General features: G+C 46.4%; 1 protein-coding gene across 1 annotated transcript; it reads left to right on the forward strand.

The window, feature by feature from the left end:
• The first annotated feature begins 2,971 nt into the window (after positions 1 to 2,971).
• Positions 2,972 to 25,589, forward strand: Trim16 (tripartite motif containing 16). Its single transcript, XM_004663068.2, has 6 exons — positions 2,972 to 3,530; positions 10,099 to 10,194; positions 16,089 to 16,322; positions 20,178 to 20,343; positions 20,757 to 20,852; positions 24,465 to 25,589. The coding sequence occupies exons 1-6, from the start codon at positions 3,024 to 3,026 to the stop codon at positions 25,046 to 25,048; spliced, it is 1,683 nt and encodes a 560-aa protein (XP_004663125.2). The 5' UTR covers positions 2,972 to 3,023; the 3' UTR covers positions 25,049 to 25,589.
• The last annotated feature ends 343 nt before the right edge of the window (positions 25,590 to 25,932 follow it).

Consider the following 25,932-nt stretch of genomic DNA (forward strand, 5'->3'; position numbering starts at 1 on the left):
GCACACATACCTGGAGTTTGTTTGTAGTGGCTAGAAGCCCTGGTATGCCCATTCTTTCCCTCTACTTGCCTTTCTCTCAAATCAATCAATCAATCAATCAATCAGATCATTCTTTAAATATTTGGCATTCAACAATGAAGCAGGAGTGGAACCTAGGGGATGTGGAAGTAAAAACCGAGTGTCTGTGGTTCTTGAGACATAAGCCATCCTTGGGGGGCTTTGTTGAGGCAGATAATATTTTCCTTATATGGGAAATGATGTACTATATGTGATCCTGATCATAGGGCTCCTGGGGGGAGAGGTGTTTTTGCCCTACAATAAGAAAGGGTATTTTTTCCTTTCTTTGTCCAGGGCTCTAAGTCTGTAGTCCTTACTTAATGTTAAAAACTTGTCTGAGTTTTCTTTATTGTAATTTCTGGGAAAGGTGATCATTCTCAGACTCCTTCCTACTCTGAAGGTCTATATCTGACTAGTAAAATCAAGAGGTCCCTTACTCTGGTCCTGTCGCCAGATGCTCCATGAAGGTACTGTACTCAGGCCCAACTGTGGGCTTCTGCCCAGCGAGACTGGCCTGCTCTGACCATTAGCTTGCTGAGTTGTTGACACACCTCTTTTTGGTGAGCACACCCCACCTGGCCTGAGCTAATTCTGCCCTCAGATGAATGCAGGTATGTATACAAGGAAGTTGGTATGAAGGTTGAAGGAAGTAAGCCAAAAAGAGGTCTCAGAAAAAAGAAAGAAAGAAATCAACCCTCATCTTAATGCGTTAGTCTCATACTGAAGAACTGTCAGGAAGTTCATGTCTGTTTTTGAAGCCTGCCTGCCTGTGGAACTTTGTTTTGACAACCTACGCAGATGAGCGCGCCCTGTTACTGTGCTGGGGGTGGTACATGTCTAAGCACTTGTCCTTCCCCGAGAATCACAGGGCAGGATGCGTCACCCGGAAAGGATGCGCAGAGCAGTCTGTGGGAGGCAGAGTCTTTTCTGTCCCATCTGAACCCTCCACACCCCTAATGCCCAAGGAACACCTCTTGGAATGTACAAGGTGACATAAGAAGGTCAAGGTCAGAAATAGCCATCATGTTTCTGGGGTGATGGAACCAGGTCCATTTGACTATGGCACTGTAGGGCAATCTCTGAAATGATGAAATGGGCAAAAGAGAAAAAAATGTGTTTTCTTTTTTAAAAAAATTATTTATTTGTTTGTTTGAGACAACACGAGAGAGAAAGAGGCAGACAGAGATAGAGAAAGAGAATGGGCACGCAAGGGCCTCCAGCCACTGCACATGCACTCCAGACATGTGCACCACCTTATGTACTGGCTTATGTGGGTCCTGGGGAGTCGAACCAAGGTCCTTTGGCTTTGCGGGCAAGCACCTTAACTGCTAAGCCATCTCTCCAGCCCCCTAAAAATGTATTTTCAAACAGCTAAGCATGGAAGAGAAGACCCAAGGCTCAGATCCACTTCCCTGAGCACAGAGTTTGGGCATATTTATGGGATAAAGAGGCAGGGTGGTGTGGAGATGGAAAAGGGTGATTGGAGCGACACAAGTGGTCCACGCATGTGTAACCAGTCTTCATGGCTCTTTGTGTGTAGTATGAAGTGTGAAGTATGTTTGGGACACGTCACTGTTAGCATTACTGAGAGTGAAGTTTTAGGCCTCTGATGTCAAAAGGTTGAACTTTTGAACACCTGCTCAAGTTCAAATGAAGACATTTTCAACAAAAAGGCCTTCACATCTCAGAGCAATGATTTAGGTAGCCATTTTCATAATTCAAATTTCAGAGGTGTTGTTTATAGCAGAACTAGCGAGAGTCAGTTATGAATTTTTAAATTTTTTTTGTTTGTTTTATTTTTATTTATTTGAGAGCAACAGAGAGAGAGAGAGAGAGAGAGAGAGAGAGAGAGAGAGGGAGGGAGGGAGGCAGAGAGCGAGAGAGAGAAGGGGCACGCCAGGGCTTCCAGCCACTGCAAACAAACTCCAGATGCATGCGCCCCCTTGTGCATCTGGCTAACGTGGGTCTTGGGGAATCGAGCCTTGAACCGGGGTCCTTAGGCTTCACAGGCAAGTGCTTAACTGCTAAGCCATCTCTCCAGCCCCAGTTATGATTTTTTTTAAAAACGAATTTTTAATTTTTATTTATTTGAGAGAAAGAGAGAGAGAGAGAGAATGGGTATGCCAGGCCATCTCTACAACTGTAAATGAACTCCAGACACATGTACTATTTTGTGCATCTGGCTTTACATGGGTGCTGGGGAATTGAACTTGGGCCATCAGGCTTTGCAAGCAAGTGCTTTGAACTGCTAAGCCATTTCTCCAGCCCTAGCTCCAAGATTTTTAAAGTCAGTAAAGGTAATTACAAGCAAGTGAAGCTAGAGGTTGCTCCTATCTCTATCTATCTATCCTTCTTTCTATCTATCTATCTACCTACCTACCTACTGTCTATCATCTATTTGTTTTGTTTCTGTGGTAGACTGAACACAGGGCCAAGCTGGGTGCTCAGTCAGAATTCCCATTGGTTTCATTAGTTGCATGTGTCTGGTTCTATGAGAAAAAAAGGGGGGGTGTGAATTGCTAAAGTCCTTGCATTTTGGATTCTTTTTAGAAATATGAACCAAAAACTTGGCTTGTGAGAGCACACAAGGCCACAAGCGTTTCTGCAGAGCTCAGGAATCTCTGCTCCTTTGCAGAGAGCCCCGGACACACGTGGTCTTCTGCAGAGCCTGCAGCGATTCGCGTAAGGATAGAAGTTTCAGGGCCTGGGCTGGGAATGGGAAGGAGGGGCCTGAGTCGGCCCGGAGACTTCTGAGTCTGAGTAATCTAGCCGCCTTGTCACTGGGGCTGGCGGCTGGCCAAGCCCCAGGCTGCCAATCCTGAGTAACTGAGCTCCCTCAGAAGGGAGGGAACAGTTAACATCTCTGGGCAGCTGTAGCTGTTTAGGCGTGGCTCTCTCTGACTTGGGCCGCACAGATCACCGGCCACAGTGCAGAGGAAGGACGGCTCGGTCCGCAGAGCTTCCAGATGGCTGAGTTGGATCTGATAACCCCAGGTCCACTGCCTGGGGTCACTGTTCACCCTATGGCCCATCTCAGCTCAGACTCTGGGTCAGCCAGCCCCGAAGAAGAGGAGGATGCGGGCTCCCCGGGAAGGCCAGTGGAGGAGGCTGAGGGCCAGGGCCAGGGAAGTGGCCAGGCAGAGCCAGGGGCTCCCGGTGGTGAGGGAGAGGAGGACATCCTGTGTGACTTCTGTCTTGGAGCCAGCAGAGTGAGGGCAGTGAAGTCCTGTCTGACTTGCATGGTGAATTACTGTGAGGAACACCTCCGGCCACACCAGGAGAACAGCAAACTGCACAGCCACCAACTAACTGAGCCGGCAAAGGACCGAGACCTGAGGACCTGCCCTAGCCACCGCAGCCCCCTGGTCGCCTTCTGTCATAATGACCAGCAGTGCACCTGCCAGGAATGCGACCAGGATGAGCACAGGGGCCACACTACTGTCTCCTTGGATGCTGCCCGCAGGGACAAGGAGGTGAGCATGTGGGGTCTGTCCATGTGGGAGAGGGTGGTGTGAGATGGCACTCCCACGGCTGGCTCTGGTGATGTCACTTTATGCTCAGAGTTCACAGGAAAGGACTTTAGCCTTCTTACCTGGGTGTTGGTCCAGGATAAATATCGATTGCCCTTGGCTTTAGAAACAAAAGCAGGCCAGTCCCATCTCTGCTGTCTGAATGCTGTGTAGTCTCTATCTACCCTCGCCTGCGAGTTTCTTCCTATTTCTCATTAGAGTTGGTGACATGTAGTCTGGGTGTGGGATGCCGAAGTTGTGAGGCTCAGGATGATGTCTCCCTTTGGTGGGTTTGGTGAGGTATATTCATCTCAACTTATGAAATGCAAACCTTGGCAGAAACCCAAGAGCAAAGAATAAATCTTTGCCCTCGTTTCTCCTTTTCCCTTTACCACAAAACAAGAGGCCACTGTGAAGTGTCCACTAGAGATAACCAGGGAAACCCAAGATCTTAATCAATGCTAAGATAACAGAAGCTGAAATGCACGCCCAGGTATAATGTCAACTTTCAGAAAACAGAAGTTCGGTTGCTGGGTAGGGCAGCTACCAGGAGTGATTGAGAAATACCACGCTCCAAGCCTGAAATTTTACTTCCATCAGATAAGGAAGCCGTTTTTAGAACGCTTAACTCACTTATGCCATGAAGCAGAGAGCCGGGATGAGCCCATGGGAACTGATTGAGCCACTTTGCCTGTTTTGCTTATCTTCCTTTGACTTTTTCCTGGTAGGAGGTGACTTTTGTCCCACTTGTGGCAGCTGGCTACTCACATTGTCCATGGTGGCCTGTTCACAGCCCATTCCTGGGCAGTAAAGGAAATAGGTTTCTGGACAGGAGATTTTCCTCATGGGGCCTCCTCTGTGTCTAGACACAGACTCCAGTGGAGTTGTTCTGGAAGGTTCTGCCTTCCAGATATTAGTGAGTCACCATTTCAAGCCTGGGAAGCTACTTGTCAACTGTTTCCAGTGTTTCCGGTGTCAGGAAGGTGATGTCCTGTCAGGAAAGTACATAAATCAACAGCAGAGGGGGTGGGGATCAAAGGAAAGGGCTCTATATAATAGAGGAAAACAGCCCTTGCTGAGTGTTGCTATTTGCAACATACTTCTTTTTTTGTGGATTTTCCTATCCAGTCTTCTAGTAACTGTGAGGTGAGGGTTCTGATCATCTTTGTCAGACTTGTTCAAGTTCACAGTTAACTAAGCCATGGAAACTTCTGGAAAGTTATCTTACTGGAGAAATATGAAAGAAGACCTGAAATCTAAGTATTATAAACTTACTTACTAAATTTTGTGCTAAAGAGCCAAGCACAGCTCTATACCCAGGGCTACGGTTCTGTGTCATGGACCCTCTACTTCCTGGGTAGCTTCAGACCGCATGTGTCCTTCCCATCCTGTGTCCTTGTTGTCGGCTCGGAGAGCGAGTTTACTCTAGATGCTGCTACTCTCTAAGTGGCCACACCAATCTTAAAAGAGTTCTTTCAAGGAGCTCAAGAGGCCAGCCCAGAAGACACGGTATCTCGAGGCTATCTGAGCCAGTAGGATTGTTTTGACAGCTATCAGATGTATCTAAGGTTCCCAGTGTTCTTTTCAGCTAGCCCAATCCTCCTGAAGTGACTTGCTGAAGGTCACTTTGGAGCTGGTTAAAGACTAATAGCTCGCGCGGGCACGCTGTGTCCTGGAAATGGCAAAGGTAGGGTTGGCTGGGAGGACGCAGAGCAGCTGAGATCCTTCGAGAGACATTTCTGTGAACCGAACGAGCCCTTTCTCTTGTTTTCTCCTTTTTGAAGCAGTGTCTCACTGTAGCCCAGGCTGACCTGGAGCTCCCTCGGTAGTCACAGGCAGGCCTCAAACTCACAGCCATCCTCCTGCCTCTGTCTCTCACTTGCTGGGATGAAAGGCATGCGCCACCATGCCCAGTTCAAACGAGCCCTTTTTGAAGCACTCGTGGTTACCATCGTGTAGGACAGTGGCACAAACTATGGCCTTCGAAAGGCGGGTGCACTTGACCATTTGTTCCCTCTCACTCAACTTGCAGAGCCCAGCTATCACTAATGGGAATCTTGGTGCCCTTTGCTCTAACTTGGCATCCTGACCCCAGTCTTGTCTGCCACCTGCTAATGTGTTACACCTTCTCGAAATCTCATGGAAACGAGACTGCTTGTTGCTTCTGTCTCTGGCCAATCTCTCCCCGCCTCTCTCTGTCTCTCTCATTCCATATATGAACATTTGGACTTCAGGTTTATTATTTGTTCTGTGTGTGGTTCTTCCTGTTCTTCAGGCTTGCTATACATAACTGAGTGCACCCTATGAGTTGTGTTAGGCTGTGTTGTGCCCTCCTCCCCCGCCAGAGCTCTGGAAGGGAGGGCATATACCATGGTTCCTTGGTGTGCCAAAGGGCTGGTGTAATTTTAACACTGTTAAGCATTCCAAGGAAGGAGCCAGCTTGGGATCATGGTCTGGCAAGGTTCAGGGAGGGCCTGAGATGAAAGCCTTGTCTTGGGTCTTTAGAGACAACTAGATCAGTAACTTTCAAACTCGGCAGTGGTTCTGTAAGGGTCAGGACTAGACCCTGACTGCACACACAGTCTCCATGCAGAGCAAGGACCAACCGTCTGAGAGCCAGAAGTCTTTGTGCTTGTCTAGAGAGCTGCTTAACCAGCATCACGCAGTGGTGGATAACATGCAGCCACTCAGGGTAAGAATGTCTTGGAGAAATTCCAGCGAATGCCTTGGACTCTGTATTACGTGACTTGTTTTCTCATTATCCGTCTACCAGACTTTAAGTCTTCCGAAAGCTGGAGTGTGTGTCTTTCTTGACTTGACTGGTAGGCAGTAGGTCCTGCCGCCCCCCACCCCCCAGACTGTGGAATGGAGTCAGGGTCCAGCTGAAACTCTTGACACCAAAAGCACAGTCTCCAGAGAGCTAACCTCATATGCTTCTGACACCATCTGAATTTCCTTCTCTCCCCCGTTCCTCACTTCTTCCAGTTTCTCCTCTTGAGTTAAGAGTCTCTCTGTGTAGCTTAGACTGTCCTTGAACTCACTGTCTTCTTGCCTCAGCCTCCTAAGAGCTAGGACTGTAAGTATGCACCACCACACTGGACTTCTCCCTTCTTAATCTTTCTGCTGCTCCTATTTGCATCTTGAATCCATTCCCAGCCTCTAAGCTCTGAATGCCCCCGTAGACAAAGGAAGGAACAATTCTATCAATAAATTCACTGGCCTTACAGCAGAGAAGCTAAATGACTTGACAAGATCATGCAGTCAGCAAGCTGTAGGCCTCCAGACCCCAACGATCTGTCCTAGCAGAATAGTTATCACTGCCTTGTTGAAGTGGGGCAGGCTACACTATGGCCTTTGCTAGAAAGCTGTCCATGCCCCCAGGCACCCTATCCTGTTCTCTGGTAGCGCCCACCCTGTCCCGAGATGTGTCATGGCTGCTGTCTTGGGAAACTCCAAAGCTAGGGTCTGAGGCAGAGCATTGATTTTGTCTGTACTGAGGTTGAACTCAGGGCTTCATACAAGCCCATCATTTTCTAGGAACAGGAATAACTGGTGAGACAAGGCTCCAAGTAACCCCACCTTTCATGGTAATTGGGAGTGTCTTCCTTTGTGGTGACTCACTTAGAGAGGCCCTCATTTCATGGTTAGGAATCCTTTTCTCCTTTTATGGCACACAGAGGAGAGAAGTTCCCTGCTGGGTACTCTGGGTATCTCCAAGGTCTTTACCGGGACAACTTCTTTAGCACATTCTTGCTGCACTGCTATTTTGATGCCTTTTGACAAGATCTGGTTGCTAGAATGTATTCTGTTGTGTTTTCTGTGACCTCAAACAAGCAGCTTATGTTTTCCTGTCTCCCATGGAGAGGGTCACTGCATAAAATTGACTCCAAGATTGCTCCCAGGAAGGCTACACTCTCCTCTCCCCTCCCTTTCCTCACTCCCCACTCCTGAGCATCAGGTCTCAGGGGTGAGAGGTCACGGAGGCTCCCTCAGCTTCACACCAGTCACCTAGAGCCTGATCAGAAGTTGCCTGCCTATCCTCCACAATGTCTCAGTTATGTGGCCACTCTGCCTGCTGGTGGCTCCTTACTGGGGGGCTTGGAACTCCCTCAGTATCATAAGGGAACAGCTACTTATGCCTTCTGAGGTCTATGAGGGCATAATGACTCATAGTTTTACGTGTAGATAGAAGCAACTAAAAGCAGCGATTTTCTTCTATTCTCTTCGCCCCTCCGCCCTTCCTTCTTTCCTTCCTTCCTTCCTTCCTTCCTTCCTTCCTTCCTTCCTTCCTTCCTTCCTTCCTTCCTTCTTTGTCTTTTGCTATCTCATGCCCCTGTGGAAGTAGGAAGGTGGCAGGGTCTTTGAAGGTCACAAAGGCTTAGGTTCACTGTGGTGATGGACTTCTTTTTTTTTTTTTTAAATTTTTATTAACATTTTTCATGATTATAAAATATATCCCATGGTAATTCCCTCCCTCCCCACCCCCACACTTTCCCGTTTGAAATTCCATTCTCCATCATATTACCTCCCCATTACAATCATTGTAATTACATATATACAATATCAACCTATTAAGTATCCTCCTCCCTTCCTTTCTCCACCCTTTATGTCTCCTTTTCAACTTACTGGCCTCTGCTACTAAGTATTTTCATTCTCACGCAGAAGCCCAGTCATCTGTAGCTAGGATACACATATGAGAGAGAACATGTGGCGCTTGGCTTTCTGGGCCTGGGTTACCTGACTTAGTATAATACTTTCCAGGTCCATCCATTTTTCTGCAAATTTCATAACTTCATTTTTCCTTACCGCTGAGTAGAACTCCATTGTATAAATGTACCACATCTTCATTATCCACTCGTGATGGACTTCTTGGTAGAAGAAAAGTGTTCTGAGACTCCCAGGAGACAAGAGTAAAGCTGGGGTCAAGGCAGGCAAACCTGAGGTCTTCACGCAGGCACTTGCCTTGGCTGGCAGGAGCGGGGGGGGGGGGGGGGGGTGATGAGTAAGGCTGTCTTTGTATGCCTCCAGGCACAGAGTATGAAAGGAAAGTTGCTAAGGCAGCAAATAGGGATGGTGCTTCTGGTGACGACATTGAGGAAGAAATCATTACATTTATGGTGAACTTGCTGTGTAGTTGGCACTGCAAAGTTCTTATTACCATACACTATTCAATCATCGTCTCATAACCCGAGGCAGTGACACATTATCATGATCTCCCAGGTGAAGAAGTGGATGTTTAGAGACATTAAGCTGTGAAATGGTGAGAAATACATGTGTGTTAGTTACTGTCTCTTTGCTGTGAACCAATACCTGACCAGAAGCAACTTCAGGGAGGAAGTTGGCTTACAGTTTCAGGGCATAGAGCCCATCATAGTAGAGAAGGCATGATAGCAGCAGTGTGAGGCAGCTGGTCACATTGTATCGAGAAGCAGAGAGTGGACAGGAAGCAGGGCCAGGCTGTAAAACTTCAAGGCCCAACCCTAATGATGCACTGCCTTTAGCAAGGCTCCACCTCCTAAGTGCTTTACAACCTGTTAAAACAGCGTCACTAGCTGAGGATCAAGGATTCGAGTGCATAAGCCTATGGGGGACATTTTGTATTCAAGCCCCTACATTCTGGCCCCCATAGACGCATGACCATCTCATAATACAAAATGCATGTATTCCAACTTCAAAAGTCCCTATAGTCTTTCACAATCCTAGCACTGTTCAAAAGTCCAAAGTCTTTTCTGAGACTCAAGGTGATCTCTTAACTGTGAGCCCTTGTACAATCAAAAATCAAGTTACATACTCCCAGCATGCAATGGCACAGAGTAAACACTCCCTTACCAAAAGGAAGGAGTAGGGTCATAGCAAGGAAAGATCAGACCAAAGCCAGCATGAAACCCAGCAGGGAAAACACTAAACTCTGCATCTCCATGTGCAGCATCTATGACTTATCATGGAACCTTCTGGGCTCCTGAGGGCTTTGGGGACTGTGCCTCTCCAGTTCTGCTGCCTACAGTACACGTGGCCGCCCTCTCAGGCAGGCTGCCTCCTGTACCTTGAGCTTTCCTCAGCAAATGTCCCATGGTCCCGACATGTCCTACTGAGGTTGCACCTTCCCACCTTAGCGCAGTGGCCTCTCAGTGCTTCCTCGACGGAACTCTGGCCCTGCCACACGTTGATCGCCTGGTCTCAGCGGCCTTCAAGAAACTTGGCACAAGGCAGATGACTCCCTCACTCTCGCATCTATTGTACCTTATATGGGTAGTAAACGTGAACAGGCAGTTCTCCTGTAGCTCAATGCCCAGTGCAGTGCTTGTGCTTAGCATTGTGTTAGCTGGTTCATGCTGGCTTCAGTCCCAGGAGAGCGCTGGTACCTATCCGACCCTTTGTGTTTCGAGGCTGGCCTCTCAGGTCAGCTTTAAAGGCCATACTCTCCCTGTCTGGGAAGAACACATGAACGTGACAGGTGGAACATGCCACTGCTCCTGGGGAGCATCAACGCGTGCAGCGTCTTCCTCCTTAACTCTTTCCTCCCCTTTTCCAGGCTGACCTTCGGCGTGTCCAGCTGGAACTGGAGCAGAAACTCAAGTTGAATGAACATGCCATTGCCAGGCTCCAAGCCAACCAGAAGTCTGTTTTGGTAAGACTGGTCTGGGTCACCTGTCAGGCTTCAGCACACCTGACTACCACTGCAGGCTCAGCCAAGCCCATCTGGGACTGTGGGACATGGTTGAAGGCCCAGTGTGACGTTCAGCAACTGAGAGTAGGCCAAGTTTGCCACAAGGCCTCACCCTGTCAGGAGTTGTTATAAAATTGACTCTATTTTTAAAACTGTCAAGTGATTTTCTATTTAAATTCTAATTAATTTCTATTTAATTACAAAATTTTTATTTAAAATGATTCTTCAGAGCGGAATCAATATGCAACCTGAAGTAACAACATTCTTATTTTTGTTTATGCCTTCTTTCTTTCCTTCTTCCTTTCTTTCTCTGTTTTTCTTTCTCACTCTTTTTTGCTTTCTTTTCCTTCCTCCTTCTTCTTTCTTTTCTTTTTCTCTTTTTGGTCTTTCAAAACTGGCCTGGCACTCACTATGTAGCCCAGGCTGGCTTCTATCTGTCAGCAATTCTACTGCTTCAGCCTCCTGAGCAGTGGGATTACAGCTGCGGCCATCACACCAGGCTCGCATATGCTTTCTTGACCTGGGAGCGGGAGAGGAGAGAGAGAGGAGAGAGAGGTATTTAGCCAGAGCTCTTGGCTTCTTCTGTCATAGAAGGGTGTTCTGTATGTGCAACTCACCAGGCATATGTCCTGGCAGCTGAGGAAAAACAAAGGGTTAAAAACTATCAGATTAAGCTGGGCGTGGTGGCGCACGCCTTTAATCTCAGCACTCGGGAGGCAGAGGTAGGAGGATTGCCGAGAGTTCGAGGCCACCCTGAGAATACATAGTGAATTCCAGGTCAGCCTGGGCTAGAGTGAGACCCTACCTTAGAAAACCAAAAAACAAAAAACAAAAAACAAACAAACAAAAAAACAACAAAATCTATCAGATTAATGAATAAATTAATGAGGCCATTGTTGTGCCAGGCTGGCCAGCTTTATGCTCTAGTTTATGTTCATCTTCCCAATAGACACTTAGTAGTTCCAAGGAATGCCACAGATACCTCCCATTGGTGGCAAGCCAAAAGCTCCCCCTCAGAAGAGAATGCAGGGCACCTACTCTAGGGCAGTGAGGGAGGAGTATTGTCTTGGGTGGTGAGAACGAATGATCCTGTCTATCCATTTACTTGACTGCCTATTCATCCATCTGTCACCCAACCATCTACCCACCCACCTAACTACACATCCCCTCGGCTACGCATTTATCTACTTGTCTCCATGTCTTCCCATCCATCTGTCCATCTATCCACCTGCTTGTGTGTTCATTCTAATCCAACATACATTTCAGTTTAATTTCTGTCCCTTGAGTGTTTACAACTAACTAGCTGCTGAAGAAAGAAACCTTTTCTACCCACAACACCTCACTGAAGAAAGAAAAATGGGCTGGAGGGATTGCCTAGTGGTTAAGGCATTTGCCTGTAAAGTCAAAGGACCCAGGTTTGAGTCCTCAGGACCCACGTTAGCCAGATGCACAAGGGGGCGCATGTGTTTGGAGTTTGTTTGCAGTGGCTGGAGGCCCTGGCATGTCCGTTCTCTCTCTAATTCTCCTCCCCTTTCTCTGTCAAATATATATATATAATATTTTTTAAAAAAGAAAGAAAACTAAGTGTCCCAAAGTCTTCAGAGGCTGCTGATTTCCAAACTCCAGATGTCTTTAGAACCACATGGAGCATCTTACCCTCTGGCTCTGTGACTTTCAGATGCTTTGATCCCTACTTAGTTCTCATGCCAACAACCCAGGGGATAACAACCCATGCTGTGATGGGCATCATATACTAACTGCAATGGGCAGAGATACCCAGAGAGATGCTGAGACTTGCCTCGAGCACCATATGTTGACTGGACAGGAGAACTTACCATTGTTGCCACGTTGACCTAAGAATGATTTGGTACACTGATAGACATCCTCACATCTTTAAACTATTAATTGTTGGCCATTTTGATATTTGTGGCTCCTCCTCTAGGCATAGTTTACTTGCCATTGTTTGGGTAATAATTGATATGCTCCACACACTCTATTTACTTGTGAATCGGCAGGGCTTCTCAATGGGGAAGGTTTAGGAAGGAGAGGCCAAAACCAGAGCCTGTCTACCCACCATCATCTGACACCTCTCTTCCTGAAGACACCACTCTTCCTGAAGAAAGCTTCTGGGGGGTGGGGAGGTGGGAAGGGACATGGTCCTGAATTTTGTCTTCAGACTCATTCCTCTTTGCCTTATAGAACTGTGTTTTTATGAGGAACCTAAATATTGAAGATTCATTATGAAGATTTAACTGGATTCTGCTCCTGTCCCTTGATGTCCCCATGTTAATTCTTAGGTCTTTTTCTGCTCCCCCTGCTTCTTTAGAGAGCTTTTTAGTCTGTTTGCAAAGTGGCCATAAACCAAAGGCTAAAGGTAACCAGGCTGGCACACCACTGGTCTCATCTACGACCTCCTACGAAACCTAGCAGTTCTGGACTCTTTGTTCCAGCTTCCAAGACATGAGACTGATGGGGTGTCCATGCAGACCACAAAAGGCCAAGGGCATACCATCCTTGGAGCTCTCACTAAATAGCACACGCACACACGTACACACGTGTGCTATTATACACAGAGTCTGCATACCTGGTCGCTGATGGGTGGGAAGGGTGAGTGAACCAGAGAGATGGAATGAGTTACTAACGTGGAGTGGGTGGAGACACCAACTACTCTACCTGCCTGCCTTCCACAAAGGCAATAAGAAAAACTGACCTGTATTTTGAGGTAGACTTCTCCATCTCATTTTTGTACTTACACATGAAAATATAACTCAACCTTTAGATTTAAATTCAGTTATGATTCGTTGCCCCAGAACTCACGGTATTGACGGTGATGCAGAGGCCATGTCTGGGAGCCTCTCTTTTGGTCACCTACTCAGCAGCAGCCTGTGCATTTAGAGTATTGGGGACATAAGTGGTGCCATTATCTGATGCCCATAGTGACTAAGTCCTGTCCATTGATGGGTCCTGGTAGGGTGTCAGTTTAATCATACTGAACTCCAGCGTCCTTTTTGGTAACCACACAGAACTATAGTCCATGGACTGAGAGCCTTCCTCCCTCACTTGTCATCATGCCAGAGAGAGGGTCAGGCTGTCTCTGCTGCAGGGAAGCTGTGTGGGATCCCCATGTCAGGCTCTATTTTGAGATGGCTTAGGGACTGGGGTGATGGCTCAGTGGATACAGTGGGTAAAAATCCTCATACCATACAGACATGAGGATCTGAGTTCAGATCCTCAGCACCCATGTGAATGCTGATTCTGTGTGGCATCCTGCCAGTAATTCTGGTGTTCAGGAGGTAGAGGTAGAGGATCCTTGGGGAAAACTGTCTGGGTAGGCTAGTATTTGAGAGACCTGTGTCACTATTAAATAAGGTGGAGAGCAAGAGGAAGACAGTTGGCATCAACCAGACATGTGTGAACACGCATACACACATACACATATCACACACACATATGCATACCACCCCCCAAAAACTTGAGATAGTGTAGAATGGTGAATGTTAGTTCATATAATATTGCATTAACAAAATGCTTGCATTTTATTAAAAGAAGAGAAGTATGTTTAGCTCACATTTCTGGAGGTTCAGGAACATGATGTGGGCATCAGCTGGCTTCTGGTCAGGACCATGTAGTGGATCCATTCCTGAGGCAAGACTGTGTGCAGGGGAAGAAAGAAGCCAAAGAGAGGTCTGGGAGGAACCAGGCTACTTTTATTTATTTGTTTGTAAGGAGAGAGAGAGAGGCGGGGACCGGGACAAGAAAGAGAATGGGCGTGCCGTGGCCTCTAGCTGCTGCAAATGAACTCCAGATGGAGGCTGTGCTCTGTGCATCTGGCTCTATGTGGGTACTGAGGAGTTGAACACAGATCTTTAGGCTTTATACGCCAGTGCTTTAACCACTGAACAATCCCTCCAGCCCCAGGCTCGCTCTTACAACAACCGTCCCCTGAGACCTAACTAGGGCTAGGTGCCAGAGAGCTAGCTCAATTTCTTCTGAAAGTACAGGCAGAATCTTCCATGACCCATTCCCTTCCCTCCAGGCCTCACTTCTTAATTACTTCACCACCTTTAAGTCTGACACACTGGGAACTAAGCTCCCAAACCATAGGACTGGTCAAAGACAGGGGCTCTGGTTTTAGCTGTGTGATTTTGGGCAAATTGTTTAATTTGTTACTGTCTCAGTTTCCTTATCTGTGAGGTAGGGAGCATAAAAGTGCCTGCTTCTAGGACCCTCTGCCACAGCATCAGTCTGCTTACTGCAGCGCCTGGAGCGCAGTCACACTTACACATCCTGGTTGTTGTGTGATTATAATTTCATGTCACTGAAAAGCAGTCAGAGAGGCAGTAGAGGGTCCTCATTCCTGCGTGAATGGGGAGCAAAGGGTAACGTCAGAGGGCTGCTGATCACGCACCTGGCGGAGCCCCTGGAGGTATGCTGCCTGGGTGTCCCACTTGCAGCCCAAGTGGCTTCCTTGGGCCTCAGGTCTTCATTCTGTAAACAGTGCTGTGATCTGTCACCCAAAGAACTCATTCTCTCCTCCATCGTCCTCACTCAGCCTCATCCCATCCCACAGCTCTGAGCTGCCCATTGAAGTTCTCCTTGGAGTGAGGGCCGTTCTTGAGAGTGCTTGGCTCCAAAAGCTTCCCAGATTTTCCCCCAGGGATATCCTCTCAGCTGTATGGGGTGGGGATAAATTGAACAAGAGCAATGGAAATTGTCTCCAAGATTTTCTTTTCCTTTTTTAACTTAAAAAAATATATATTTGCAATATATATATATATTTATTATATATATTATTGTATATATATTATATATATTTGCAATCAGAGACAGATGTGTGTGTGTGAGTGTGTATGATAGAGAGAGAGAGAGAGAGAGAGAGAAAGAGAGAGAAAGAGAGAGAGAGAGAGAGAGAGAGAGAGAGAGAGAGAATGAATGGTTATGCCAGGGCCTCTAGCTAATGAAAACAAACTCCAGATGCACGTGCCACTTTGTGCATCTGGCTTTATGTGGGTACTGGGGTATTGAACTTGGGACGTTAGGTTTTTTAGACAAGCACCTTAATCACTCAGCCATCTCTCCATCCCTGATTCTAAGACTTTCATGGAAATTCAGGCAACGTATATGTGGTAAGATCCACCTGGACGGTATCAGAAGAGCCATTAGCATACGTGAGAAGTACCAGGGAGATTAGGACAGCATACATAGGTTGATGGAAACATTTGTAAAGTATGCTTATACTATTTTATTTTATTTGAGGCTTGAACCTGTGGCCTTACACATGTTAGGCAGGCACTGTACCGTGGGACGACATCTGCAGCCCTTGCTTTGTTTCCTACTCTATCTGAATGCAGCATTCTGTTCTAGACGGACGGGCTACAGCAGTACGTTCCTGCTTGGGTGCCACAGTCCTCTACACACAGTGCAAAACTTTTGTGGGCCCTGTGTCTGGCGGAGACACTGCACTCTTAGATGTGCTTTTGGCTCAGACTGTCAGTGGTCACTTAAGCTGTAATGTAAAGCTGACTGGTTTGCACACACAAGTCAGAAATGTCCTTTGTTTCTTAGGTATGTGGAATGCAGGCACCGTCCTGGTAAGAGGTTTGAAATTTGATTAAAAGCTCCAGACTGCCAGAGCTGGAAGGCACCTGAGGGGTAGTAATTCTCACCAGGTGGATGAGGAGGCTGTTAGCAACCGGCGTGCACTTTGGAGAGAAATCTGTCCTTCCAGGAACCCGCAATTCCTGTGAGAACAAAAGCTTTCTACAGCAGGCATGTGGGTTTCTGTATGCTGGGCTTGGTCGGGTTGGATGCCTCCGTAATGGGGGCTTGGCTTCCTCCCATGCCACCCTCCCCAGGTGTCTGTGTCGGAGGTGAAGGTGGCGGCTGAGGAGCAGTTTGGAGAACTCCTTGCGGCCGTGAGGAAGGCCCAGGCCAACGTGATGCTCTTTCTGGAGGAGAAGGAGCAAGCTGCTTTGAGCCAGGTCAATGGTATCAAGACCCACCTGGAGCACAGGAACGCGGAGATGGAGAAGAGCAAACAGGAGCTGGAGAAGCTGGTGGCCATCAGCAACACTGTCCTCTTCCTGGAGGTACAGAGGTGGGGGCGGGAGGTAGGGCATCCACGTAGCTGTGCCATGGGGCACCCATGCCGCACCAGGCCCGAGACACAGCTATCATGGGACACTCTTCCATGAAGGGGTGCACAGGGAACTGTGGGAACAGGGTGAAACAGGTCTTGATTCAGCGGACTGCAGGAGTACAGGGGGCCTGGGGGGCACTGCTCAGAGCCAGGAAGAACCTGGAAGGTGAATCAGGTTCAAAATGTGCTATGTTCAGGTACAGGGAACAGCTTGGACAAAGGCAGAGAGGTGTGAGAAAGACTCTGGCTCAGGGGAACAAGACACACTCCCAAGGATGGGGCGTGGGATGGGAGGGGAGGTTGGCAGGACCAGGTAGATGTCCATGTGGGAAGGACTTAGACAGGGAAGCCATGGAGCCGAGCAGTATGTTTTGTCAAACACTGCAGTTGAGAGGAGGAAGGGTGAGGCTGGAGGCCTGTGGTGTTTCAGACAGGGCTGTGTCCACTGGGGTAAATGAGGTCGGCTCAGCACAGTGGAACTTTCCATGACAATGCATCATTATTCGCTAGAGGAGTATGCCTGAGAACCAGGCCTAAAGAACATATAATCTTGCAGGGAACACATACGGGGTTGGATGAACTCCATCACCCCGTATCCGTCACCAGATACAGCTGTATAGCTTTCAGCAAGTTTCCTGACCTCTCTGGATCTCAGATTCCTTAATCTTCCAGACCTACAGGTTGGAGTTAAAAAAAAAAAACTATTACAAAGTACAAATGATGTTCCTTGCTTTCATTTTTTGAAACAACTCCCTTTAAAGATACAACAAAGTGAACATTTACTGTTGTGGGAAAAAAAAAAGCCAGAAAATTATGAAAGAAAGAAATCACTCCTAGCACTCACAGACAATAGCTTTTTTTTTTTTGGTGAGTGAAAGAGACACACAAAAAAGAGACATACACAGATATGGACAATATCTCTCTTTCTGTCCATTCTTTTGCTATTCAACACCTAAACAACAACAAAAAAAAATATAAAAGATATGACTACTTGTGTAATGAATGTCTTCTAAATTCTCTTTCCCTAAAAGTATAAAAATATTTCAATTCCCTTTTTTTGTAACTTTATTTTCAAGGTAAAAGCTTTAATATGCATAAAATATATTTTGGGATAACTAAGTTATAAATTTTGGTAGAAGATAACTTATTTTTCCCCAAATTAATTAATTAGCTAGTTAATTAATTGGTTTAGACAGTCCTCCTATGTAGTCTAGGCTGGCTTTGAACTCAGGATCTTCCTGCCTCAGCCTCCTGAGTGTTGACTACTGGCATATGCTGTCTGCTGTGCTGACAGCATTGTCTTTCCCCTCATTGGTTTAAGATGCCACTTTTCTCTTGCATGGCACCAAATCAATACATAGTGTGAAGATGTTTGTCAAAGGTCAGGTAGGCGTTTCTTCCCTTCTAAGGTTCTGCTTAAGTGTTGGTATGATTGATGCTTTCATCTCTACCCTGTCTAGTCTTCTCTTTGATGCTTCATTTGCATGAGTTTTTTAAAAAACTTAATATTATTTTTGAGAGAGAGGAAGAGAGAAAGAGAGAAAATGGGTGTGCCAGGGCCTTTCAGCTGCTGTGAACAAACTCCAGACACATGTGACCCCTCGTGGCACATGTATGACATTGTGCACTTGCAACACTGTGCCTGGCTTACGTGGGACCTGGAGATTCAAACAGGCACTCTTAGGCTTTGCAGGCAAGTACCTTAACTGCTAAGCCATCTCTCCAGCCCCATTTGCATGAGTTTTTTTTTTAATATTTTTTTTGTTCATTTATTATTTATTTATTTGAGAGCGACAGACACAGAGAGAAAGACAGATAGAGGGAGAGAGAGAGAATGGGCGCGCCAGGGCTCCCAGCCACTGCAAACGAACTCCAGACGCGTGCGCCCCCTTGTGCATCTGGCTAACATGGGACCTGGGGAACCGAGCCTCGAACCGGGGTCCTTCGGCTTCACAGGCAAGCGCTTAACCGCTAAGCCATCTCTCCAGCCCATTTGCATGAGTTTTGACAATGTGTTACATATGAAAACAATTCTGATCCCTACATGGGCTTTGGAACGTAAGTGGTTGAGTATGATTTATCCCTGTGTAGCTTTCAAACTCTGAAGCAAAGCACAAGAATAACACGATGGATTGAATTGATAAGGAAAAGGCATTTCTATCTGAGGGCTTGTTTGGGATCTTTAGAATGTGGCAGCAGCCAGCTCTTCCATTGTTGACTATGACATTTTTAAGATAGAAAAGAAGGAATGGAGAGATGGCTAAGTGGTTAAAGGTGCTTGCTTGCACAGCCTCGTGGCCAGAGTTTGATTCTGTAGTACCCACATGAAGCCAGGTATACCAAGTGGCACAGCTTCTGTAGTTCATTTCAGTGGCAATAGGTCCTGGCATAGCCATTCTCCTTCTCCTTGCAAATAAATAAATAAGAATATAAAAAGTTAAAAGAAATAAAAAGTCAAAATGGATTGAGGGAAACAACCAGGGAAAAACTATTCTTATATTTTTAGTACCCAGTCTGGGCTATGTATTGGAACTTTTAAAAGCCCACTTTCCCATTTGATTTTAAGAAGACCCACTTTTTTTTTTTTATGGTTTTTCGAGATAGGGTCTCACTCTAGCCCAGGTTGACCTGGAATTCACTACAGAGTCTCAGGGTGGCCTCGAACTCATGGCAATCCTCCTACCTCTGCCTCCCGAGTGCTGGGATTAAAGGCGTGCGCCACCACACCTGGCTTAGAAGACCCACTTTTTAAAAATAACTTTTTTATTGACAACTTCCATAATTACATACAATAAAGCATGGTAATTCCCTCCCTCTCCCACTTCCCCCTTTACAACTCCACTCTCCATCATATCCCCTCCCCCTCTCCATTAGTCTCTCTTTTATTTTGATGTCATCATCTTTTCCTCCTATTATGAGGGTATCGTATGCAATGGACCCTGAGCCTTGGAAAGTATGATAGAGATATTTCAGTGCTGAATACTCTGTCACTTCTTCTCAGCACTGTGGTGACTTTTGGGTCATCCCAGTGGTCACTGCCATCTGAAAAGAGAAACTTCTCTAACCAAAAGTGAGAGTAGCATTAACGAATGGGCACGAACGTTAACCAAAGTGCTTACAGGACAGTTTGGTGAGCATAACATGCATTTAGTCAGACAAGAGCAGGCATTACACTCCTAGGGCTCATGGCCACCCCCGCCATAGGTTTTTAATTAAGTTTTCAGTACCAGGCATGTATTCTTTCCCATTTATTTGCAAGCAGAGAGATATAGAGAGAAGGAATGTACATATCAGAGCCTGCAGCCACTATAAACTCTAGACACATGCACTACATGTGCCACTTTGTGCATCTGGCTTTGCATGGATACTGGGGAATTGAACCATGGTCGTTAGGCTTGTCTATGTTGTGAGGCCCTGAGCTGAACACTTTACATACTTTCTTTGTGATGAGCACACCATTTTTTTTTCTTTCATTTTAATTTTATTTATTTGAGAGCAACAGACAGAGAAAGAGGCAGAGAGAGAGGGAGAGAGAGAGAATGGGCACCCTGGGGCCTCCAGTCATTGCAAACGAACTCCAGATACATGCACCACTTTGTGCTTATGCATCTGGCTTACTTGGGTGCTGGGGAATTGAGCCTCGAAGCCGGGTCCTTAGACTTCACAGGCAAGCGCTTAACCTCCAAACCATCTCTCCAGCCTGCGCACACCATTTCTATCAGGAGCAGAGTGACCTAATGAGGAGAGCTGTCTGATTTAAGCAATTCCAAACCTAAAGCAAGTTCTACCCTTTCCATTTCTGCAGGAGTACAGCAAGTTCAAGAAGACAGAAGACACTGACTTCCCTAGCATTTACATAGGGCTGAAGGACAAGCTTTCGGGCATCCGCAAGGCCATCGAAGACTCCACCGCTCACTTGATCCGGCTGCTGGAGAACTATAAGGAGAGGCTTCAGGAGTTCTCCAAGGAAGGTGAGGAGCCTGGTGGGCTGGGAGCTTGTTTAGGGTTGGTACATGAAGACAGGGGATGGAGTGAAAACCAAGGGAAATGACCATTTTCAAATCCATCTTGCTTCTAAGCCATGCCACGAGTAGACCTTTATATTTTATTTTTTAACTGAGACCTGAAGAAGTGGGTTAGTCATATCATGCAATTGGCTGGCATTTCTATGACTAGTTTCTCTGGTTGTTTTTGCCTGGATTTTAAGTGAAATTCAAGTAATTTGGGCTTTTTTTGTCTGGCAGATACGTGGTCCCTTGAGTGTGGCCCATATTCCTAGACACCAGCCCCTTCTTGACTCTGGAAGCCTGGGGAAGGGTGGCTTGCTTCTTAAGGGCTCCTCCCACCTGCACAGGTGTGCATTCATGACTCTCTGATTTTCTAGAGGAGTATGACATCAGAACTCAAGTGTCTGCCATTGTTCAGCGCAAATATCGGACCTCAAAACCTGAACCCAGAACCAGGGAAGAGTTTCTCCAATGTAAGTCGTGAGTGGCTTCCCCTTGCAGATGTGTTGATGTCAGTATAAACACCATGTCTTGTACAGTATTCAGGTTCTTTTTTTTTTAAATATTTTTTTGTTCATTTTATTTATTTGAGAGTGACAGAAAGAGGGGGGGGGGGGGAAATGAGCATGCCAGGGCCTCCAGCCACTGCAAACAAACTTCAGACGCATGTGCCTCCTTGTTCATCTGGCTAACGTGGGTCCTGGGGAATCGAGCCTTGAGCCAGGGTCCTTAGGCTTCACAGGCAAGCACCTAACTGCTAAGCCATCTATCCAGCCCAGGATTCATGTTCTTGTAACCTCTTGTCTACCCCTAAGTGATACATCTTTTAAATTTTACTGAAAAAATTTTCTTTCTGAAGTGAATTAAAACCTAAGAACAGGCCAGGCATGGTAGGACGCCTTTAATCTTAGCACTCAGATGCAGAGGTAGGAGAGGAAGGAGGATCACCATGAGTTCGAGGCCACCCTGAGACTCCATAGTGAATTTCAGATCATCCTGAGCTAGAGTGAGACCCTACATTGAAAAACAAAACAAAATAAAACAAAACTTAAAAACATTGTAAAAATTGGACATAGAACTCTGAACACCTAATTGTCACTCAGCTTCTCCAAATGCTGACATTTTACATGACTATAGTACATTACCCAGGAAATTATCATCCCTGCAATACTAACTCATACACATGTATTTTTCTTACCCAAAGTGAACATAGGAATACATATGTGTTCATGTCTCTGTGGTCCCCTCCAATCTGGGTCAGTCCTTGTCTTTCTTTTTTTTTATTATAACCTTGGCATAAAAAATTATTTTATTTATTTGAGAGAGAGAGAGAAAGAGGCAGACACACAGAGAGAATGAGCATGCCAGGGCCTGTAGCCACTGCAATTGAACTCTAAACACATGTGCCACCTTGTGCACCTGGTTTATGAGGGCAGTGGGGAATCAAACCTGGGTACTTGGGCTTCACAGGAAAGTGCCTTAATTGCTAAGTCATCTCTCTAGCCCGGACCTTGGCACTTTTTCTTTTTTTTTTTTTTTGGTCTTTTGAGGTAGCGTCTCACTCTAGTCCAGGCTGACCTGGAATTCACTGTGGAGTCTCAGGGTGGCCTCGAACTCATGGTGATCTACCTACCTCTGCCTCCTGAGTGCTGGGATTAAAGGAGTGCGCCACCATGCCTGGCTCTGACCTTGGCATTTTAAAGAGTCCTAGTTCATTGTTAAGTCTGGCTTCACCAGATCCCATTGTCCTGTTATTCTGTTGTATTGACCTCATCTTCCAGCATTTTTTTTTTTTTTTTGTTGTTGTTGGAATATAGAATCTTGCTATGTAGCCCAGGCTGGCTTCAAATTGCTGATCCTTTGTCACAGACTCCCAAGTGCTAGGATTACAGGTGCATGCCATTATGCCCACTGGTCACCATCTCAAAAACACTGTATTTCTAGCCAGGTGTGGTGGAACATGCTTATAACCTTAGCTGTGAGTAATCCTAGTATTTGGGAGAATGGATCAGGAGGCTGGGTAGTTCAAGGCCAGCCTGGGCTTCATAGTGGGACCCTGTCTCAAAGAAAGAAAGAAAGAAAGGAAAAAAGAAAGAATCAAAAACAAAAGTGAAAATAAAAGCATTGTGTTTCTAATCACTGCTTCATGCCAGTGTAGTGACCAATCATACAACATCATGACTACAGTTAGTAACAATATATTATATAATTAAAAACGCTAACAATGTACATTTTAAGTGTTCTCACCACACACAAAAACAATGTGTATGGCATATGTAAGGTAAAATGTGTTTAATGATTTTGATTTAGCCATTCCAGAGTATATACATATTTTTAAAACATATTTTATTCTATTTAGTTATGAGAGAGAGAGAGAGAGAGAGAGAGAGAGAGAGAGAGAGAGAGTGAGTATAGGCATGCCAGAGTCTCTTGCCACTGCAAATGAACTCCAGATTCATATGCCACTTTGCGCATATAGCTTTTTATGGGCAGTGGGGAATTGAACCCTGGCCAGCAAGCTTTGCAATCAAGTGCCTTTAACTGCTGAGCCATCTCCCCAGCTCTTACATACATATTCCAAAACATCATGTCGTACACAATGAATGCATGCAACTTTTATATGTCTTAAATTTGAAAAGCACTTCATGGCAGTGAAAAGTGTGTGAAGGCCCATCTCCCAGCAGAAGAGAATTCACACCTCTATCAATGATCATTTTTCTAGTATCCTCATGGATGGAACATGCCATTGAACCTGTTCCTGCTTGATTTCTGTGAGTGACCACTGGCTAATGAGCCCACTTAGTCTCTGGTTATTGTATGGCCTCAGCTACTGGTCACTCTCTCCTATTCTTGCTATAGCTCCTATTTCTTTCTCAAGATGCCTTGGCTTTACATATCTTCCTGTTTTCAGACAGAAGCACATTTATATTTGGAGATGAAAACCCAAAAACTGTTTACTCTTAAAATGAAACTAAAGTAAAACATATCATGGTATCTATTACTATTCATTTTCTTTTTTGTTACAAGTATTTTTTAGACATGCTTGCTTTTCTCAATGTGATGACCAATGTTCACATTTTTTTAAATTTAAAAAATTATTTTTTGGTTTTGCTAGGTAGGGTCTCCCTCTAGTCCAGGTTGACCTGGAATTCACTATGTCAACGTGGTCTGGAACTCACAGAAATCCTCCTACCTCTGCGTCCTGAGTGTTGGGATTAAAGGTGTGCACCACCACGCCCAGCAACATTATCTTTTCAAGAACTGCTGTTATTACTGTAGAAAATCAGAAAGCAATCTACTGCACTATTCCAGGCAAGATTTGGTTATGGCCTAGATGGGAGCTGGAACAGGGGCTGCAGAGAAGTGAGTCGGGTCTACAGAATTTTCTGCTGTATGTTGCAGGAGGGATGAAATCAAAAGAAATACCAAAAATTATTTTGAGTTTGATGTTGTGCACGGAGGAATGATTAGTGTTTGGGATCGGGAAGAGATTATGTCTGAAGGTATGGTTAAGGGCTCAGTAGGCTAAATGCTAATTAAAATACTTAACAAAAGAAGGAATAGATCAAATGTAGGTATATTTGGAATACCTGTAACTCCAAATTTGTGCCAGTCCTGGGTAGAATTTTTAATTTTTTAAAATTTAAAACATGAGTGTTTTTTTTTTTTTTTTTTGAAGTAGGGTCTCGCTCTAGCCCAGGCTGACCTGGAATCCACTATGTAGTCTCACGGTGGTGGTCTCAAAGTCACTGAGATCCTCCTACCACTGCCTCCAGAATGCTGGGATTCAAAGGCGTGTGCTACCACACCTGGCTAGATTAATTTCTGCATTCAGTTCTGCACCTATTACCATGAGTCAATGTAAACTTCAGAAAGGAGTATGTCCTCCCCACTGGCTGGTCTTCAACACCACTCTTTTTAGGGGACCCATAGCTGGGTAAACAGAGCAGGGAGGTGGGGGAATAGCTCAGGGCTAGAGCATTTGACTGCAGAACAAGGAGGTGGGTGCTTTCGCAACCACGCGTGTCTAAGAGGCCCACTATCAGCCCGTGAACGTCTCTCTCTGCCTTCTGTTACTCCCTCAGATGCGTGTGACATCACACTGGACCCAGACACAGCGCACAGGTACCTTCGGCTGCAGGAGGACAACCGCAAGGTCACTAACACGTCCCCGTGGGAGCATCCCTATCCGGACCTCCCCAGCAGGTTCGTGCACTGGCGCCAGGTGCTGTCCCAGCAAAGTCTGTACCTGCACAGGTACTACTTTGAGGTCGAGGTCTCCGGCGGTGGAACCTACGTCGGCCTGACCTGCAAAGGCATCGACCGCAAAGGGGAGGCCCGCAACGGTTGCATTTCTGGGAACAACTTCTCCTGGAGCATCCACTGGAATGGGAAGGAGTTCACAGCCTGGCACAGTGACACAGAGACCCCCCTCAAGGCTGGCCCCTTCCGAAGGCTGGGGGTCTACGTGGACTTCCCAGGAGGGACCCTTTCCTTCTACGGCGTCCAGTACGACGTCATGACTCTGATTCACAGGTTTGACTGCAAGTTTTCAGAGCCAGTCTACGCTGCCTTCTGGCTTTCCAAGAAAGAGAACGCCATCCGCATTGTGGATCTGGGCGAGGAACCTGAGAAACCCGCCCCGGACCCTGCCGGGGCTGAGCCCTAGGGCGCTGGGTCTCATCCCTTTGGGCTGTCTTAGGGGCAGAGATATCTGCCAGTGCTGGTTGGTTCTTGCCATCCCGTGTCTCTGAATGAGGGCGGTCTGTGTATTTACAGAGATTCCAAGGCCCCTTAGATTCCACCATTTTCTAGTAATAGCCTGCTCTGGTGCATGCCATCCTCTGGGCAGAATTCGCCACTGGGACTGACTCCTCAGAGAACTACCTGGACGGCCGAGGAATCCCAGTGAACTGCAGGCTTTATTGCCACCCGATTGCTATGTGCTGGGCAGCGTTCTTAGCATGGTCCTCCGTGTTAATAATTCACTTCATCCTCATGGGGGAAATCCTTACATTGCCCCTCATGTTGCAGATGCGGAGGGTGGTTAGTAACTTGCTCAAGGTCACTCTGGTTACTCAGTAAGTGAGGGGGCAGAGCTAGGATTCAGATCTGGGACGGTAAATTGGTGTACTTGGGACTGCTCTGTTACATTGCGTATAAGGGAATAAACCACAGATGAACTGCATAGAGAAGCAGTCTTAAGTGTATCTTTCAGGTGGTGGTCATCTTTTGGCACGTACCACGTGTGACTTGGCCACTCAGCTGTGCTCTGGCTAAGAACCCACTTCATAGGGCAGTAGGGATGGCAAGGATTAGAACAAGTATCTTACTGGAGTCTTCTGGGTGGTGGTGGTGGTGGTGGGAATCAATCTCCTAAAGCTACCAGGATTTTATGGACTGGTCTGATTTCTTATGGGAATGGGCAGTTCTTCAAGTGTTTGAGGACAGTACCTGTCTCCCCCTCCCCACCCCCGGGCTATTTCTGTTTTTCTTTGTGCTAAATTTCCCACTTTCCTTCATGATTCCCAGTTCTCCAACACCTCCCACCCC

Source organism: Jaculus jaculus, chromosome 12, assembly GCF_020740685.1.
Source record: "Jaculus jaculus isolate mJacJac1 chromosome 12, mJacJac1.mat.Y.cur, whole genome shotgun sequence".
NCBI classification, from domain to species: domain Eukaryota; kingdom Metazoa; phylum Chordata; class Mammalia; order Rodentia; family Dipodidae; genus Jaculus; species Jaculus jaculus.

Coding starts and splice junctions, on each gene's coding strand:
- Trim16 (XM_004663068.2), top strand. CDS start 3,024: ATGGCTGAGTTGGATCTGATAACCCCAGGTCCACTGCCTGGGGTCACT. Junction 10,195..16,088: donor CCAACCAGAAGTCTGTTTTG/GTAAGACTGGTC, acceptor CACCCTCCCCAG/GTGTCTGTGTCGGAGGTGAA. Junction 20,344..20,756: donor TCAGGAGTTCTCCAAGGAAG/GTGAGGAGCCTG, acceptor CTGATTTTCTAG/AGGAGTATGACATCAGAACT.